Source organism: Gallus gallus, chromosome 6 (genome assembly GCF_016699485.2).
Source record: "Gallus gallus isolate bGalGal1 chromosome 6, bGalGal1.mat.broiler.GRCg7b, whole genome shotgun sequence".
Lineage (NCBI taxonomy): Eukaryota > Metazoa > Chordata > Aves > Galliformes > Phasianidae > Gallus > Gallus gallus.
Window position 1 is genome coordinate 35,875,721 of NC_052537.1, and position 19,871 is coordinate 35,895,591.

The 19,871-nt window shown below is 45.7% G+C and overlaps 1 protein-coding gene across 10 annotated transcripts in view; it reads left to right on the top strand.

The window, feature by feature from the left end:
• The window catches only part of INPP5A (inositol polyphosphate-5-phosphatase A), a 230,852-nt gene that overhangs the window by 62,078 nt on the left and 148,903 nt on the right, over positions 1-19,871 (top strand). For 8 of the 10 annotated variants that reach the window (XM_040703146.2, XM_015289008.4, XM_046943201.1 and 5 more), the window contains exons 2-3: positions 2,934-2,975; positions 19,745-19,845. In XM_040703146.2, the coding sequence (XP_040559080.1) occupies positions 2,934-2,975; positions 19,745-19,845 (143 nt within the window). Of the gene's footprint in view, positions 1-2,672; positions 2,745-2,933; positions 2,976-19,744; positions 19,846-19,871 lie in introns of those variants that run through there. The other 2 variants (XM_046943198.1, XM_046943197.1) reach the window with 2 other exon arrangements.

The following is a 19,871-nucleotide window of genomic DNA, read 5'->3' on the forward strand; positions in this document are numbered from 1 at the left end:
GTCTGCTGTAGCTAAAAATAAGAGAGAAAGAAAACCTTTTTAAAACAGGTGATAACCGTGTGATATTCCTCCACGTGAGTCTGTCTGCAGGCTGCTCCTGCTTCTTCACTTTCAGCTGTCTGCTGCAGGCATCTCCAGTGATCGCTCGTCCACCTTTAGGTTGTAGCTGCTCTAGATTTGTTTCATGTTGGTTTGAGGTCTTGAATTGGTTTGGAAATTAATTTTTTTTTCTGCATCTGTTGGTATCTTGTCCAGTCAGAGATGCGGACTGAGGTGGTGATGCTCTCCATCTGTAACACCTGTCCTTCATATTAAATGGTGTTTGGTTGTATCTCATAGCTGGAGGTGTTTGCTGTGGCACCTGCTGCAGCAGTGTCCCAAAGCACTGGAGGGCTGGAAGCCTAGTAAGAAGCCAGGAACCCATCCTCTCTCAGGGACAGCTTGGTGTTTTCACTTAATGGAGAAGATTCAAGAGCAACATGGGCCTACATAATGCTGCTGTGCTATATGCTGTCTTCTGGGGCCTGCCTGGGGCTTAGTTTGCTGAGCAGGACTGCCAGTTTGCATTCTGGTCTTGCAGTGCAATCATTTAGTTGTGAGGCAAATGCGGGAACTTCTACCACTTCCATCTGCCTTTAAAAGCAAAGGAATGCTGTGCTTTTTCTCCTTCGGGATTCTTGTAGAATGGATGCTTTAAATACTCCTGGTCGGTAGCAGTTTTTCTCAAGTAAAAACAAGCATAGTTACTGACACATGCCCTACATGTCCATTTAGAGTATGCACAGATGTGCATGCTGATTTATCTGAAAAATTCCAGATGTGCTAAATAAAACCTTAGTTTTATTCCTGACATAGAAGGTCTGTGTCTGAAACTCGGTGAGGATCTCTGTGGCGACCATCAGACCCTGTAGTGCACTGCCTTGAGTTCAGGCGTGGGGTGTTGGGGTTGCTGTAGGTAAAAGTAGGGCTCTTTCATATGTATATTTTCACAATGGCTGATCTCTGCCCACTTTGGATTATTTTTTCAGAATTGCTAGGTCCCTGGGGCATCCAATGACTGGTGTAAATAAGGTTTAAAAAAAAATGAGGAGCGTGAGGCTTTTTGTCTTTAGGTGAAAGTTGTCTGTCGCCCACTAAATAACACTGCTTTCAGTTTTGAAAACAAACACAGCAGGGCTGAGGTCTGCCTGCGGTCCAGTGCAGGACTTGCTCATCTGGTCTTCATAACAGCCAGAAATGCTTAATCAGGAGTTTTGCAGTTCCTGAGGTCTTGCCTCCTTGTTGGATTAAATTTGGCCTTCTGGTTGAAATCCCACAGAAATCATATGCAACACAGGAGCACGTTTCCATCTACATCTGTTCTGACTACAACCTGTACATCCTGTGCCGCTGTCATAACTTATGGTTAGGAACTGACTTGAAATCACAGCAGCTCCTGGTTTGTTTGTTTTCTCGTTGTTGTTTTATGAAAGTCAGTTCTTTCTTATCATTACTCAGGAGTTGTCTCGAAGTTCAAAATGAGTGGAAAAAGGGTTAAGTTTGCACAAACAAGTAGTTACAGGGACAGCGTTCCTTTGGAGAGAGTACTTTATCCTTTGCTTCACTGCCTGCAGTTTTTGCATCTGCAGCTTCCTTGCTGTGGCTCTGCAGTGTTGTTTGGTGGAGCAGGAGGGCACGAATGGGAGACGTGGATGTTTTGCTCTGTGTTAATTGAAGACGACCCTGAAGTTGGGCCAAGTCCCGTCCCTCTAGCTGAGAGGTGCAGAGCTGGGCCAGGCATGGGGTGGGTGCACAGAGCTGGGCTGTGGTGAGGGGCTGCTGGTCTCTACGCTCGCCTGCTCTGAACCCAATAGTGAATTGCCATAGGGAATGCTGAGAAAGCTTGTCATGAGAAAATGATTGCACCTAGGGAGCAAAAACTTCACCTCCTTGTCTTGTAACCTCTGAATTTCAGAATCTAAGAATGTGCAGTCAATAAAAGAGGGGAGATAGCAGGGGACAGGAGTGATGGTTTTTTCCTCTGGGCTTTCAAAAAATGTTTTTGTTTTTTTTTTTTAGATTTTGAAGCAATGTGGGTGGAGGTTACTCAGTGCTTTATGGAATAAGTGCATGAGTTTAGAGTTGTGTTCAAGTAATTGAAAATAACACATTTTGATAGGAAAATAGAACAGAACATTAATTTTGTGCTGGTGTTGGCCTCTGACCAACCACTGCCTGAACGGTTGCTGGGGGGAGGATGGGGCACCTCTGCTTTCCAGTTCCATGCATTCTGCTGTGCCCCACAGGCACTGCGCATTCCTACTGATTCTGTAGAAGAGTGATTTGGGTCTTTTTTCCCCTCTAAAACGCAGGAATTAGTGAATCTTACTGATGATGCAAGTCAGTAAATGCTGTAGCTGTATCCACATTTGATGTGTAGAAACCATCCGTCTGCCTCTATAATTGTATCTGGTGTGCTGTATGCTTCATGGAAGGCACAACTTTGTACTCAGTATAGTTTTGCGGCTTCAGTTTTCATAACTTCTGTAATGGCTTTGAACGCTTCTCCCAGTTTGTTCTTGACAGGATCTGCAGTGTCCTGCAAAAGCCCAGCTGTCCCTCCGAGCCCATTTGTTAGAACCAACTCTGTGTAATTTGAAACTGTTCTCAAATTGCGAAAGCTGTGTGTCAGCAGTTCATGTAAAGGCTTTGAACTGCAGGCAGTGAGCGTGTACTTCAGAAGGAGGTATTTTGATAAGGATCAGGTCTGTGGATTTGATTACTGGATCATCTTGTAAGAGTAGGGATGTAGTGAAGTGGTAGGCGTACTGCATCTCCTTTAATTGTAGAAGAAACTGCCCACCCGAAAACACCAAGAAGAGGGACAAGTGTTGTGATACTGTTGTAAAAAGGTATGGCTGCTATTCCTAACTTCTTTATATTTTGCTTTTCAGCCAGAAAACTTGCAGAAGAATTGGCTTCGGGAGTTTTACCAGGTAAGGTGAAATTTCCTTATTATTAGTATTATTAATAACATAAAGGTCTTTTGCTTTTGTGAAGTTGAAGTTCCTACATTATATTCCAAACCAGTCTTAAAAAAAAAAAATGTGCCCTTTGGATTTGTAAGTAATGATCAGTGTGTAGACATCATTTGATTCCCTTGAAAGTTTCCCATTTTGGAGTACTACAAAGAGTACTGCAGCTGTACTGTATTTCAGACCCACTGAAGAATATTCTTAAAAATGTTATAAGCTTAACTGGGTGTTTTTTAAGCATGGAAGCTACTCTAATACATTCTGGTTTTGTGTTAGAGGTTTAGAAACTTTTTGTTGTGCTCTATTGTTACTTTCTTGTGACTGGAATTATAATCCTGGGGTTACGAGGTCAAGGTGCCAGTGCCATCAATGGCCATCATTGCAATACCATACAGCACTGCAGTTTCTGGCAAGTTTAAAGCAATTGCAATGCAATCCAATGACCATTCTGATATTCCATGCTATCTGCCAGCTCCGCAAAAGATGAACTTATTTTTTTCTTCTTCTGTCTTGATTGATTAGTAGTGTTCAAACTGTAGGGCTTCCTCAGCTAATTCTGATTGAAGAACCTTTTCATGTTTTAAGAAAATACTCTTTCTATGAAGAAAATATATATTTCTATAGATAGAAGCCTTTTTTCCCTTTAGATCACTGAATATTTTATAACATTGTGTTTCTTCTGCGTATTTATCAACAAGACTGTGCATGTTCAGTTGTTTCTGAAGCAGGGTGTGCACTATGGAAATACTTTGTGGAAAACAGGAAAAGGAGGGGGAGGAATGAGGTGCCAGTATCCTGGAGCAGAGGCCACTGATGTGGAATTGGGTTTGGTCTGTCTTTGGCCCACTGAATACCGAGGCTCAAAATAGAGAGAAATGGTTCCTTAATGCTCCCACGTGGCAGGTCGAGTCCAGGTGTGGACCGGCTGAAGTGTAACTGCGGCAGCCCTGGGCCTGTCCCTCAGCTACAGCAGTTCTGCTGCCTCCTTTCACTCTTTCTGCTCTCCTTATCTGCAGTCCAAGGAAGCTGTATTTATAAAAACAAAAATGTTGCCGGTTTTGCTCATCACCAGTGGTGGATGACGGAAGCAGTCCTCAGTTTGAGGAAGAAAGCAGGAGCCTTGAATCCTTCCTCCTCACGTCAGTGCCCGGGGTAGGATTGCTGCTCACCCTGTTTGCTAATGCGGTAGGAAGTGGAATAAAACTTTAAGGAAGGGACTAACATGCTGCTATAAAAGTAGCACAGCACAGTCCTGCTGTCAGGCAGTAGAACTTCAAATATATTTTTTTTCAAGTTCTGCATGCTTGAAGTCCTTTGCAAATTGAAATTCATCGGAAATGCTGAAAACTGGCTTTTAAGAAGGCTGCTAATGCTTCTTCATAAACTCAAAACCCAGGTAAACCACAGACCACAGCTTTTTTCCACTCTTCTGAGGAATTCAATTTGCATATGTGGTTGTGTCACTACAGTTTGCATAACTTCTGAGAGTGAAGTCCTTGTGCAAGCTGTTAGAATAAGCCCCACAAAAATAAAAGAAGCACTCAGTTTAAAATGTTTCTAGAAATTAAGCCCATAATGGAAAGATGTCTTCATGTTTGAGTAACGGAGTTAAATCCAGCTGGTGACTGGTCATGAGTCCAGGGGTCTATACTGGGCCTGTACTCTTTAATATCCTTATTGATGACCTGGATGAGGGGCATTGAGTGCGCCCTCAGTAAGTTTGCAGATGACACCAAGCTGGCTGGAAGTGTTGATCTGCCTGAGGGTAGCGAGGCCTTACAGAGGGATCTGTACAGGCTGGATAGCTGGGCTGAAGCCAATGGGACGGGATTCAACAAGACCAAATGCCAGGTCCTGCACTTTTCCGCAGCAACCCCAGGCAACGCTACAGGCTTGGGGCAGAGTGGCTGGAAGACTGTGTAGAGGAAATGGACCTGGGGGTATTGATGGATGCTTGACTGAGCATGAGCCAGCAGTGTGCCCAGGTGGCCAAGAAGGCCAATGGCATCCTGGCTTGTATCAGAAATAGTTGCTAGCAGGAGCAGGGAAGTAATTGTCCCCCTGTACTCAGCACTGGTGAGGCCGCACCTCGAGTACTGTGTCCAGTTTTGGGCCCCTCGCTGTAAGAAAGACATTGAGGCCCTGGAGCGTGTCCAGAGGAGGGCAACAAAGCTGGTGAGGGCTCTGGAGCACAGACCTTATGAAGAGCGGCTGAAGGAGCTGGGATTGTTCAGTCTAGAGAAGAGGAGGCTCAGGGGAGACCTTATTGCTCTCTATAACTACCTGAAGGGAGGTTGTGGTGAGCTGGGGGTCAGCCTCTTCTCCCGGGTGACTAGTGATAGGACGAGAGGGAATGGCCTCCAGTTACACCAGGGAGATTCAGGCTGGACGTTAGGAAATACTACTTCTCTGAATGGGTGGTCAGGCACTGGAATGGGCTGCCCAGGGAGGTGGTGGAGTCACCAGCCCTGGAGGTGTTCAAGGAGTGTTTGGATGTTGTGTTGAGGGACATGGTTTAGTGAGAACTATTGGTGATGGGTGGATGGTTGGACGGGATGATCCTGAGGGTCTTTTCCAACCTTGGTTGTTCTATGAATGTCAAATAACACATTAATGAACATTTCTGTGGCTTTTTGTTGTTTAAATTCCAGCAACTTTAAATGGGATTTTAGTTGTGATACATCAGCACAGGTCACTTAATTCATATTTTATCATAGGTTACTGCTACATGCATTTCCCAGAATGTAGCATGTGGAAGACTTTAACATTTAAATGCCACCTGCTAGAATTTAAGTTTGTACCATCATTCCATGGGCAGTCTGATCTAGTACTTGATTTAGCACCCTGCCCATGGCCAGTGGCTGCTGGAACATGCTGATCCTTGATGTCCCTTCCAACCTAAGCCGTTCTATGATTTTGTGATATGATTCTACAAATAACATAATCCCAGAATCTTTTGTGTTGGAAGGGACCTCTGAAGTGCCTGGTGCCACCCCCTGCAGTGAGCAGGGACACCCACAGCTCCATCAGCGCTCAGAGCCCATCCCCCAACCTGGGCTGTCTGCAGGGACCACCCCCACCTCTCTGGGCAGCCCATGCAGTGCCTCACAGTAACACATTTCTTCCCCATGCCCAGTCTAAACCTTCCTTCTTTTAATGTAGGACAAGGGAAAGTGGTTTCAAACTAAATCTTGCATATTTTTATGTTAAATTACACAATTTATCCAAGAAATGCAAATGAAAAAAAGTTAAATTTTAGATCTTAATGACATCTTACAACATAGCAGCCGTCAGAGTAGCTTGCTGCTTTATTACCTTTCTGAGCACTACTGATAGAGCTGATAAATGTGTTGTCTGATCTGTTTTACTTGGATAAGTCAGCCCCTTGTAAATATGAAGTCTGCATTTTGGATGACAGCTGACTTTGTATTTTAAAGTTGGTCCGCTATCAAAGGCGGGATGGCTTTCTGCCAGTTCACAGCAGTTGCTATTTTTCCCCTAAGGAAAAATAAAGCACAGTGATGGGGCAGTCTGGCAGAACTCAGCCCAGCTATTTATGGGCCCTGGCTCCTGGCACAGCCGCGGAGGCGGCGGCGGAGCTGCTCCCATTGTGCTGCCTGGGCACACAGCTGGCTGCCTGCGGGAATGGCCCGAGCCTCAGCCTCACTGCTGCTCTGGTTTCCCATTGCTGACTTTGTAGTCAAGCTTTTCCTTCTCACTGCTGTATTTTTTTCATTTGGTTCCATTGGTGAACCCACGGTGACAATGTTGTGGGTTCGTAACACTTCTCCTTGTGATATAAGCTGACGATATGCTATTATATTCTGATTTGTATATAAGTAAGAGGGCTTAAAGCCAGTCTGAGTAAGCTTCTGCAAGGCAGGGGCAAAGTCAGCATCTCAAGTAGTGACATTTTAGGAAAAAGAAGAGGGTTCTGAGGAGACTGTCTGCCTGTCCATTAATGCTTAACAGACTGGTTAAAAAGTTAAAGCATATCATCCAGTTACAACACAGTGTCATCAGAAACATCACCTGAATGACTGGGGATCAGTGTTCCTTCTCTTCCATGTGTTAGAATATTTACTTCAAAGTTAGCATGTTTTATATTAGCTACAAAGCAACTCTCCTCCCACCTTCCTCATCTACCCACAGAAGTGCATGAAGAATTGCATGTGCTGATGCGGGGGCAGCTTAGAGATTTGGCCTTCCCAGGCCTTCTGCCTTACTATAGATTGGGGTGGCAGATTTCTGAATATGTGGATTTGTCTGTTTTCAAGTCATAGTGCTTTTCAGACAGCGCAGTGTCTAAGTTTGGGTTTTGCTGCTTCTGCCGCTGTAATTGAGTTTGTTTTCAGATTTCCTCTCCAGAGCCAGAATAATACTTTTCCTTTAGGAAAACTTTCGTTTAATTCATTTCCAAAAGCTTAATTTCAGAAACTTGCTCTCTTGGAATGTGGAAATTTGAGAAATGGTCTAACGTTTTTCTGCTGCTACAGCTGTAGTCATATTTTGCGTCTTAATGCATTTTGGCTTAGCACAGCTGACTATTTTTAATCTGTCAGCATGCATTGGAAAGCCAGCGGTACTTCCTCAATCCCTGGCATTCTGGAGGCCGGCTCGCTGCAGACGGCTGCTGGTCGGAGGGAGCTCTGTCCTGTGCTGCTCTGTGGTGCTGCGGGGCCCTGCTGGCCCCACTTGGTGTGACGCATGAGGCTGTAACCAGGAATTTGGCAGCAGCTTTGTGACTTAATTTAGGCCTGGGAAGTATATGTGGTCTGGCCTTGGAAATTCAAGGCCCTCCTGTAAGCAGAAATACCCCACCCTTCTTGGTGAAGAATGGAAAGTGCTTTTAAGGAGGCAGTTGAAGACCACACAATGATTTTTATATAGTTTTTTGTGACTCTCTTAGTGCTGAGGTGCAGGAGGTTTGTGCCGTGCTTTACTTCTTGGATTAAGAGAAGGAAAAGGTGCACAAATAAGCTCCCAGCTGAGTTTGTTTTATTTTCACTTGCGAAACCCAGAGTTAGAAAGGAATGCGAGTGGCTGTGCACTGCTGCTATTTAAAATGTACTTTGAGTTAGGGGTGTAGACATGAGGATCGGAGCTGCCAGGATTGCACTGAAGTATTTCTTTATTCATGGATGCACCCGCCGCCTCCTGCAGAGCAGCCGTTGGGATTAAGAAAAGGATTGAATGCACAGTAGTAGCCATAAACGGGACAGAAATGTACCTTCTTCTCAGTGTGTGGTGCTGCTGTCACAAATGGGCATAAGGCCATTCTTAATGTGTCTCTTTATGTTTAAAACAGGCTATGATTTTTCTGCAGAAACCAGCACATTGGCAGAGCTTGCATTTTGAGCTTTTTTTAGCCAAGGTGAGGACAGTGAAGATGGCTGCAGTTTCTGCAGTCCTTTCTTGTGACTGCAGTAAGGAACAAGCCTAAACCAAAATGAGAATTAAGTCGGTTTCTGAGAACTCGCCGTGCTTCCCTGGAGTGGTTCAGCTGATGCGGAGGCCGGACAGCTGGGCAGTATCTAAAGGGGAGCTACGGGAAAGAAGGGGACAGACTCTTCAGCAGGGTCTGTGGTGATGGAATGAGGGGAAATGGCTTCAAGCTTAAAAAGGGGAGATTTGGGTTAGATATAAGGAAAAAGTCTTTCACAGTGATGGTGGTAAGGCACTGGACAGGCTGCACAGAGATGTGGTGGATGTGATGTCCTTGGAGGCTTCCAAGGCCAGACTGGATCGGACTCTGGGCAACCTGATGTAGCTGTGGTGTTCAGTGCGGGGAGGTTGGACTGGATGGCGGTCAGAGGCCCCTTCCAACTCTAAGGATTCTGTGATTCTACACGTGTTGGGCATCCTTCAGCTTCCATAAAATACAGGGTTGGGGTGTGCCAGCTGTCTGACAGATGGATTGCAGCTCTATTTGCTCCAGATTTCATGATTTTCACAGAGCTTTGTTCTCAGAATCCCTTTCTTTCAGTTGCTGGCCACAGCTAACTTTGTTAGAAATGTCTTTGCCTGAGCAAAGATGTACTGGGTTGGAATGGGCAGGCTCCTGTGTCCTGCCAAAACACTGGGTGTTGTCTGTGGCTTCGGACTAATTACTGGGTCAAACACTTTGCTTTGAATGTAGCCATATAAAAAAAAAAAAAAAGATTTAGAACAACTTTTGGTGTTTGTTATGGGTAGAACTGGCATTAAAATAGGCAGCGTGGTTTTCTGAGGCTGGCTGAATTCACAGACTTATAATTAAAGTGTGAGTTTTCAACATCCATACCCTTATGACCATTAATCTTAGAATTACAGCCTGTAGAAATGACCCTTGTGAATAGCATGAAAAAGGCATTATGTTCTATGCATGTATATAGTTTGTATGCTGACATTATGGTCTATTTCATTGTTTTTCTTCGATGTGGAAACTGCAGTAACTTGCATGTTACGTAAAGCCAAAATTGATAGTTAAAACTGTTATCACTTGTATAACTGACATTGTTTTTACTTCTACCCTTCTGGTTACTAAGTTAATCACTTTTTACCTTCTCTAGTATTCTCATCACAAATGCTTGTGAAATCTTTGAATCTTCTCTTTCCATTAAGAATCGAGACATTCCCATTGGCAGCGTAGTCATTTATTTTAAATGCTAGATTTGCATTGTGGATTTGCAGCCTATGTTTTGTTTAGACTGTAGTAATAAGAAATGGTGTTCTGTAATGTATGGAGCTGGCAGCATTTGTTCTGCTGACCACTTCTAGTAGCTGTGTCACTGGCTGCTTGGATTAGGCTGCTGTGGGTTTTGGAAGGTATGGATGTTACATCTAAGGGACATGGGGGGGCAGAGCAGAACAGAAGCTATGCTTGGAAGGAAATGTCTTCCATTTAGGTAATAGTGTAATATGATAAAATCCATGAGGAAAGATTTCTAGCCTGTTGGGCACCATGTCTGGTGAAGGGGGAGAACAAACAGCCTTTTGTTGTGCTGAGTGCCACCTGGATGTTGTGTAGAGCAGGTGAGGAGGAGTGCCAGGTGAGTCTGCACTGGGTGCATTTCCTTCTGGTGCACAGTGTGTGGCTCTGCTGAAGGGCAGCTGCTCACTGCTGGCTCACAGTGGCAGCTGCCATGACCTGGGCTCACACTCACTGCTCTGGAGCAGACTGGGCAGCACAGGGTTGTTTATGTCTTCTGAGCGAGCTTAGTGTGTAGTGCAGTCTGGTTTCTTTGTCTGAACTGGAAATTTGTAGGCATTTTGTAAAGGTGATGCTGCCAGGTATGCTCTGAAAGGATTACAGAGGCAGCTGTGCCAGCCCACCATTGGTAAGGCAGTGCTGGATGGCTGCTGTGTGCAACAAAGCCTGTCCATGGCTGGGAAAGCCCTCTGCTCCATGTGGGGGTAAATAATCCCTGTTGTCAGCCCAGGTCCTGCAGAAGGAAACAGGTGTGCAGTGTGCTTTTGTAGTGCATTGTGCTCCTCTGTGTCATCCTCACACAGTGCCCTGCAAATTCAGTAGTAATTTGTTGACTTGCCAAAAAGAAGGGGAGGCAGGAGAAAAGATGCCACAAAATCTCAAGGTGCAGTTTGCTCTGATTTCTAACATCTCATGCAGAGAATAATATTCATAGTTTAAAAGATCCTACTTGAATCAAGACAGTTGAGAAGAATCTTGGAAGCAAGTATGCCATAGAGTGCACATCATAATCGGAAATTACAATGAAGAAGAAAGAAACCTCTTGGATAGAGACAGAATTCAGTGAAGTCCTGATGCTGGCTATCATGTCTCATTTCTCAGTATGTACTGGTAACTTGGATCTTAGCTTCTGTGGTTTAGATGCCCATCTTCTGTTCAGTGAAACTGAACTGTGGTCCTTCTCAACCTTGGCCATTCTGTGATTCTATGAAAAGGGTACTCTTACCCCAAAAGCGTCCCTTGGAAACAAGGAGGAAAAATGGTTGTTTGGAGAAAAGTGAATATGTATTTTGTAAGAATTGTGGTTCAGGGTGTTATGTGTTTGATGGGGAAGACTTTTCTGTTTACTGTGAAACTGGATGATGGAATGAGCTAGATGTTAAGCAAATGACAGAGTACTCTCAGGGTATGCAAATAGGATTACTGTCTGATTTATGTGAAGTGTCCAGTATACGGTTTTAATCATAGAATGGCCTAGGTTGGAAGGGACCTCAAAGATCAAGTTTCAACTCTCCTGCCACAGACAGGGCCACCAACCTCCAGATCAGGCACTAGACCAAGTTGCCCTGAGCTGTAAGAGCACACTGCTGGCCTGGGTTCAGTTTTTCATTCCTTCTCTGCAGGGCTATTCTCAAGGAGTTCTCCCAGTCTGTATATGTATCTGGGATCACTCTGACCCAAGTGCAGAACCTTGTGTGAACCTTATTAGGTTCACACAGGCCCACCTTTTGAGTTTGTCAAGGTCCTTCTGGATGGCATCACTTCCTTTTAATGTGTCAACCACACAGCTCAGCTTGGTGTCATCAGCAAACTTGCTGAGGGTGCACTCAAGCCCATCGTTGATGTCACTGATGATGCTGAAGAGCACTGGTCCCAAGGCAGACCCCTTAGGGACACCACTTGTGACCAGCCTCCATCTGGACATGGTGCCATTCAACACAAGCTTCTGTGTGAGGCCTTCTAACCAATTCCTTACCTACTGAATAGTTCGCCTCTCAAGTCCTTATCTCTCCAATGTAGTGATAAGGATGTGGTGGGGGACCACATCAAAGGTCTTGCCCAAGACCAGGTAGATGACACTGATCTCCTTCCCTTTGTCCACTGATGTCCCTCCATCATAGAAGGCCACCACACTGGTCAGGCACAACCTGCCTTTGGTAAAGCCATGCTGGCTGTCTCTGATCACCTGCTCATCATTCCTGTGCCTTAACATGTCTTCTAGGAAGATCCGTTCCACAGTCATCCCAGGCACAGAAGTGAGGCTTACCAGCCTCTAGTGCTCTGGGCCCTCCTTCCTTTCTTCCTTTCTTGTAAATGGGAGTGACGCTTTCTTTTTTCCAGTCCATGGGGACTTGGCCCAACAGCCACTTCGCAAATATGATGGACAGTGGCTCAGCAACCACATCAGCTAGCTGCTTTAGGACCCTGAGATCCATATCATTCAACCCCATGGACTTGTATGCGCTTTCATGAGCCAGTCTCAGACTTGCTCTGCTCTTACAGTGAGGGTGGGATTTATTGCCCCAGTTCCCACCTAGAGGCCCAGGGATGTAAGCTTCAGGGACATGAGAAATACAAGAATCCTGGCTGACAGTGAAGGCCAAGGCAGAGAACTCATTTTAGTACCTCAGCCTTCTCCATATCTGTCATAGCCAGTTCTCCTCTCATTTTCCAAAGGAGGTATGCTCTCTTTGGCCTGCCTCTTCTGGCCAGCATACCTATAGAAAACCCTTCCTGTTGTTTTTAACATCCCTTGCCAAGTTCAGTTTCATCTGTGCCTTGGCTTTCCTAATCCCCTCTCTGCAAGTCCTGACAGCATCCCTGTATTCTCCCCAGGTGATATGCCCTTGTTTCCACAGCCATATTGCCTTTTCCCTCAGTCTGATCAGCAGGTCCTTGCAAGCCAGTTTCCTACCTCTCCTAGATATTTTCTTATTCTGAGAGATGGAGAGCTCATGTGCTCCCGGAAAGGCATCCTTGAAGAGTCAGCTTTCTTCCACTCCTTTGTCTCTAAGGGCAACTTCCCAGGAAACTTCATCCAGCAATCCCTTAAACAGCCTGAAGTTAGCTCTCCCAGTGTTCAGGGTTCTGATCCCACTCCTTGCCAGGTCTTGAGATTACTACATTGGTGAGCACCAGATCAGGTTGGTCTATCCAATACCAGAAAGTTATCTTTATCCATGTACTCCAGTAGTCTCCTGGATCTCTTGCAGATCGCTTGGTGGTTTTCCCAGCAGATATCCCAGTGGTTTAAATCCCTAACAAGGACAAATGCCTGCAAGCGCGATGCCTCCTGAAGCTGAAGGAAGAAGGCCTCGTCAGCAGGCTCCCCATTATCAGGTGGCTTGTAGTAGACCCATACCACCAGGTGCCCTTCATTAGTCCTATCCCCAGTTCTAACCCATATGCTCCCAACCTCCTCACCATTTCTCAGAGGGAGCTCCTCACAGTCTATCCACTCTTGGACATAGAGGGCAACTCTCCCACCCTTCCTACCTAGCCTACCCCCTTCTAAAAAGGTGATACCCCTCTACAGTAGTATTCCAGTTATGAGAGTCATCCCACCACATTTCTGTCATAGCAGCTGGACTGTAATTTTCCAAGCACATCACAGTTTCCAGCTCCTCCTGCTTATTTCCTATGCTGTGTGCATGGGTGTAAAGGCACTTCAGCTGGGCTTCCTGACACACCACCTTCTGAGAGGAGTCCTCCCTTAAACCTCCAGAAGAAATATGAAGTTTTCCCCCAGTGCTTCCTAGAGGAACATGAAGGTTTCAGATGGGAAGTTGGCAACATTACTTCCTCTGAGAAGTCCCCACAAGATCCTACAGGGCAGTTCAGAGGTTTTTCCCCACAATCTCCTGGTGTGACTGCAACCCCAAGCCTTTCTCTGTCCCGTCACACTCTACTCTCTTCCCCCATCGGATCTAGTATAAAGCCCCAGACTACTTGCTGCACCCTAGCAAACCTCATTGCATCCTGTTCCTATCTTGTTTAAGACCCTTGCACTGAGCCCTGCTAGCTCTTGGGCTGGAATCCATTTCCCTCTTAGAGACAGGTGATGCCCATCTGCAGCTGTCAGACCAGGTACTGAGTGAATTACCCCATGGTCAAAAAACACAGAGTTCCTGTGGTGGCACCAGCCTCTCAGCCCCTTATTCACCACCTGGGTTTTCCTATCCTGCTCCATTTCCCTCACTGCCCCCGCACTAATGTTAGTTCTTGGAGAGAAAAATAAGGGCCTGTTATAGGGAAGGCATCCAAGAAGCTGTGTTTGTGTGGGAGGGCTGTGGGGCACGCAGGAAAGTCTTCTGTTTATTTCTTCTTTCCCTGTTTCCTTCTCCATTCCTTCAGCAGCTGGAGCTATTGAAAATCCTTGCTAGCTTTGGCAAGTCTTTGTTGTAGTCATGGCAAACACTGTGGATGCAAAGGTGGAGGTGAGATATTTTTTTTTCCTCACACGGTTTGTCTGAGTTGTTAGTGCTTAGAGGTGTTATGAGCAGTCATACCAATGTAAGAAGCTTACCTAGAAGTGAAGTTCAGTCTTGCTGTTGTTTAGAAATGTCTGTGCTGTATGGTGCAAATGTTTCCCTTTTTTGTGGGGGATAAACAGACAGCCTCAGAGTTAGCTGTCTACTTATTTTAGTCAATTTAATTATTTTCATTTAGCTGGGCAGCAATGAACTGAATTGCTCCTGTGAGTTTAGCTCTTCTGCCTCATTCAGATGGGGCTGTGCACTTTGCTTTGTCCTGTGGCACAAAAACCATGCAATGTGGTTGCTGCACAGCGCTAGGTTTCAACATATTTCTCCGAGTTGAAGCCTCACTGTGGAGGTGTTGGTTCAGCGATTCCTTCTCAAGTGGAAAGACGTGAGCGCAGCCTGGCTGCTGAGCGGGTCGGAAGGACCTGGTTGTGGTGCCGGGCAGCAGCAGCGCGCTGTGACATCACGGAAACTTGCGGCGCTCTGTGCTCCTGGGGCCGCGCAGCGCCGGCACTGCTGCACCGCCTGGCGTGGCCAGCAGCGGGCACAGGGAGCGGCCCTCTGCAGGGCCTGTGCGTTTCAGAGCGTGCAATCTGAGCAGTGCATCCCTCTGCCTCACTCGTTTTGTATAGCTTCCTTTCTCTAATGCATGAGTAAGGCTAGCATTTAGAAACATGTTTTTCCCTTACCCAGCCCTTTTTACTGGTTTCTGTTGCAGAAACTATGGAACAAAATCATATCAGTCTCCTTGTGATGAAAATTTATGTATAGGTGTCTTACTCTGAGATTTGAAGGAAGCACCCCCAGAGGAAAAAAAAAAAAGGCAAATGAGACCTAGAAAAACAGTTTCTGATCTGATAAACTGAATGTATGCACATGCTGCTAGCACCATTTCTTTATGAAGCTGTGCAGCCTGCAGGTCTCGGAGTAGGGATCCATGCCCCCTGCTTTGGGCCACAGCTTTGAGGATCGTGGAGGCACAGTGCCAGGCAGGGAGCTCATCACAGGGCCTCATGGAAAGCAGAGGCAGCTGTAGGAAGCAGGCTGTGGTGTGGGACAGGTGTGCAGGGTGTCACGGGGCTGAGGGCACCACCTGTGGGCCACAGGGTGAGGAGCTGTCTGTGGGGGGCCTTCTCTTGTGCTTGGGTTTCTGAGGAATAGGGGTGTAAAAGGTGTAAAGCTGCTTGCCTGCTGGTGGCAGCATGCTGCTTTGTTGCTTTGTAAGGTTTTAACTAAAAAACCTCCAGGAATTACTTAAGAATGGCACTGAGTATTGTTAAATGTAAATAACTCCATGTGTGGAACTGTTGAGTCACGGCCTGAACCACTGATGGAGCACCTGGGGAAAGGACCGGGTCAGCCCTGGGAGCACAGGTGAAGGCAATTCAGCTGTGTGACCAGAAGGGGTGGAGCCTGGCTGCACCTCTCTTAGACCCCATGTAAGGGCTGACTGCCACTGAGGAAGGATCCCTTTTGGAGATCTCTCCCTGGTGGAGCCTTTCCCCTGTGAACCTGGAATCTTCTGATATGCGTAAGCAATCTTCTTCCATTTCCTTACAGCAGCTGTCTATCGTGTTGATCCTTCCATCATTACATCTCTGGTTAAACACCTTTTCCCATCACATTGATCTGTCCAATTGCTACACTCCACAACCAGCTTTTTGAGTTTCCTGCTGTGTGTGTGTTGAGTAACTAACTACTGCAGGTAGTTTTCTTCATGTCCCTAGTTTATTGCATACTATTAAGTGGCATTAAAAATTAAGTAGCAATTGCTAGGTAGTGACTTTCTCTGCTGTGGCTGTGCTGCGATGTAATAACACACCAGGTCACCTTCAGCTGTGTGAGTTCAGATGTGCACTGTGTTCATGCAGTAGTAGCCCCTTCACACAGTGAGCTTTGCTCAGAGCTCAGCTCTGGCTGGTAGCAGTGGGGAGCCCTTCGCTGCTCTGGGTCAGGCCCAGGCATTACCTCCCATGGCAAATGAGGAGCACAAAGGTGCTATCCCCAGCCTGCCCAGACTCAGCTGTCCCACTGCAGGAGGGGGCCCTGGCAGCGCTGGGCCCTATACCACTCCCCTCAGCTGCTCTGCACTGTGCTCAGTTTCTCAGTAGGTGAGACAGAGTGGATGCTGCCAGACCTCTCACAGCCAAACCTTTGAACACCTTGGGCACCGCAACACAGGCAGGATGTGAAACTGTTAGAGGTGGGCAGCAAAGGTGGCAAGAGGTCAAGAGGTGTGAGGAGCAGCTGAGGTCCCTTGGTTTGTTCGGTTCAGAGGAGGCTGAGGTGAGGCCTCATGGTGGCCCTACAGCTCCTCGCAGGAGAGTGAAGGCACTGCTCTGAGCTCTGCTGACATCAGCAGGACATGAGAGAGCTGCGTGGAGCTGCACTGGGGGGTTAGGAGAGGGCTGTGCCATGGAGGGCAGTGGGCATGGCCCTGAGCTGCTGGAGCTCAGTGGCACTGTGCTCAGCTGTAGGGCCTGGGGTGGGTGCTGCTGTGTGGCGCAGGGGCTGGCACCTGGTCCTCGTGGGTTCCCTCCGGCTCAGGATGTTGCATGGTTGTATTTTTGTCCATCCAGTAATCAAGAGTAATGCCCAGCTTAAAAAACATCATTCTGTTGTAGATGCACATTCAGTATTTATGGGATCTAGTATCTGATCCTTAACCTCTGGCAAATGTGAATTTAGAGCTCTGAAACATTCGTTGTTCATTATTATGTGCTGTTTGTTCTTTTATCGCAGTTGAAAGCTAGTAAAAAGTAATGATGCAGAGCCAATGTGCTCACAGTTTGAAGGCATTCATTATGTGAAGGATGTAACTAGTACTCAGGTGTGTTTTTGTGCTTTAGCCTCCAAGGAGTGCCACTAAAGCCTCTCACTGCTGTAAAGCTCGTGCAATTTCCTCATTTCAGAAACTGGCCTGCAGTTGTTTGTTGTTACGCTTGCTGTGATTTCAGACTCTCGGGTTTGAATATACACCAAAATCAGTGTCCTACATGCATCTCAATTCAGATTCCAGGAATGGCTAGGCCTCAGTGTTTTCTGTTGCTGCTGTAGCACAGCCAAGTATTTCTCCAGTGTTTTCTTTGCAGGATCCTATGCTCGGGACTCCCTGTTACTCATCTGTAATGCGTGTGATGAGGTAGCTGTTGCCTATATTGTCTGAAACTATTGATTTTTTGCTTTGGCGTTAGCAACTTCTTAGTTATATTAGCTATGTAAGAAGAGATCCTAACTACTGTAGGATCAAAAAAGAATAATATCACATATTGATAATTTTTTTACATTATTTGAAATAAGTGTTTGGTAGATGTGTTGCTTTGAAAAAGAATTGCATGTGTGTACTTTACAATGTTAAATAGTTACAATTGTTTTCTAATTACAGTAATTTCAAAGAGCTATCCAAATAGATAAGATCTGTAGTTGGAAGCCAAAACTGATTTGGAGCAATAAAGCACATAGAGCGTTGGGACTGTGTATTGTTCAGGGGCCACAAATGAGCTCTGTCACGGAGCCCAGCTTCACAAGTTGAGTTTGGTTAATACTTATCTCCAAGATGATAAAGAAAATCAACCAACAACTGAACTTCATGAAGACACTTGGTTACTGCTTGGCTGCTGGGCTCTGTGGCAGTGGGCTGCTGGCAGGCGCTCCCTGATGCAACACTGCTCTTGTGCGTTTTGGTGTCCTGCTTTCTGTTGCATGAGAATGTGTGGTTTTCTGCAGGATGCTGTACTTCTTATAATGATTGTAAATTGGACACGTAACTTTGCGAAATAATTAGTACAGCATGAGTTGCCACCTTTGCAGAGAATGAGTGTGTGGGGGCTGAAATAAGAGCCCCTTGCCTTGTCTAGCTGCTGTGATGCAGCTTGCTGCCTGCCCTGTGGGTGACGCTGGTTGGGTCGATGCTGTGTTACCCATAAGGAGGAAGGATGGCCACAGAAGCATGCTCCATTTGCTGTGTGGGCAGAGCCCCTGCTCTAGGTTGGTACTGTGCCTCCTGCCCATCACCTCCTCAGAGTGCTGTCTCTTTGGCTGTGGGCAGGTTTGCTTGCAGTGTTGGTGGCCAGAGCTTCCTGCAGCTCTGGTGTTGCTGGTTGGGTCTGGCTGAAAAGTGAGACAAGGTTTGGTTTCTGGAAGTCAAAACTTCTCTCCTAGCATTGGCAGCTGTACCAAGAAGGAGCATGTTCACAGGCACTTCATAACCATGTGTGGTGTTCAGCTCTGGGTTTGGTGTGGGGCAGAGTGCTGGAGCCTTCTAATTATTGATAAACCTGTAAAAGCAGGTGTTATTAATGTAAGCTTTCGTAGTTATATCAAATGTATAAAAGAAAAGTATATGAATGTATCAAGTTGGACAAAACTTCATTGGCTTTGGGTATTTTTAGCTGTTTTGTCTGACTGCTTTTTTTTCTGTTGACTTTTTTGCTGGGTCCTGCTCTAGTTGGACCTCAATCCTTATGATGGCAGGCTACTTTTAAAGCAAGATTACTGCATGTCCTAGTTAGTTCATTAATGCCAGCTTGTGTCCATGTGAATCACAGAATCGTTAAGGTTAGAAAAGACCTCTAAGCTCCCCAAGTCCCACCCCAGCCCATCCCCACCATGCCTACTGACTGTGTCCTTCACTTCCACATCTGCACAGTTCTTGCACCAGCACATATCTGATTGCTTCCTGCTGTTATCCTCTTCAAAACTCAAGTTGTTTTGTAGCTAGTGTCTGTTACTTATCAAGATGATAAAATGTTAGATGCAAGTTGTAGAGACTATGCCAACACAGAGGCGTTCTAGACATGGCTTTTGTAATGCTGAATATAGTTTGTGCTGAGAAAATGCTTAAAGACAAAACAGCACTGTGTGTAAAGCAGCTGTCAGTGTATGAATGCTGCATATTCGACTTGATGTGCAGTGAAGAAGCATACTTTGTACTTTTTAGTCAGATTGTATCATAGTGCTGGCTATTTAATCCTTGAGATCTTTTCATTATGTAAGATTAACATTTAAAATAGCACAGTGGATGTTTGTTTGCATCTCCTGGGTTAGATAAGTGTGTATACGCTACAGTGCAGATATAATGATGTTTAAATACTTCTGGAGACGAGATGTTCCATAAATCAGAATATCAAATGAGATATCAAGTCAGTATTTTGTCCTGAGGGAGTTTGAGATTCTTTAGCATAAGTGGGAAAAGTAAAATTGGTTCAGGTGTTGGAATTCTTCCAACTCCCAGGCAAGGAGACACTCTGACCCTACTAATGCTGCTAAGTCCTTTTCAAGGTGAGCTGGAAGAGGTTATGCATTTGCTTCAAGTGCTTGGTAACAAATTGACACTTCAAGAACAAAAGTAATGTCTTAAAACATTTGAGATTATTAGTGTGTATTATGAGACTTCTATGTGCACCAACAAGTGATGCTCCGCTTATTGCTGTTGTGTCGGTTACTTCTCTGGCTGATGGTTCTACTTTCAGAAAGAACGTGTCTGCATTTACATCATTTATGTATATCCTGTATGTTAGTAGCTCTGGATACGACTTACTTGTTTTTGTGTGTTTCAGGTTGTTCATGCACACAAGCCCCACTTCATGGCTTTACACTGTCAAGAATTTGGAGGAAAAAACTATGAAGCTTCCATGTCTCACGTGGACAAGTTTGTTAAGTAAGTAACTAGAAAGTACTGCTAGG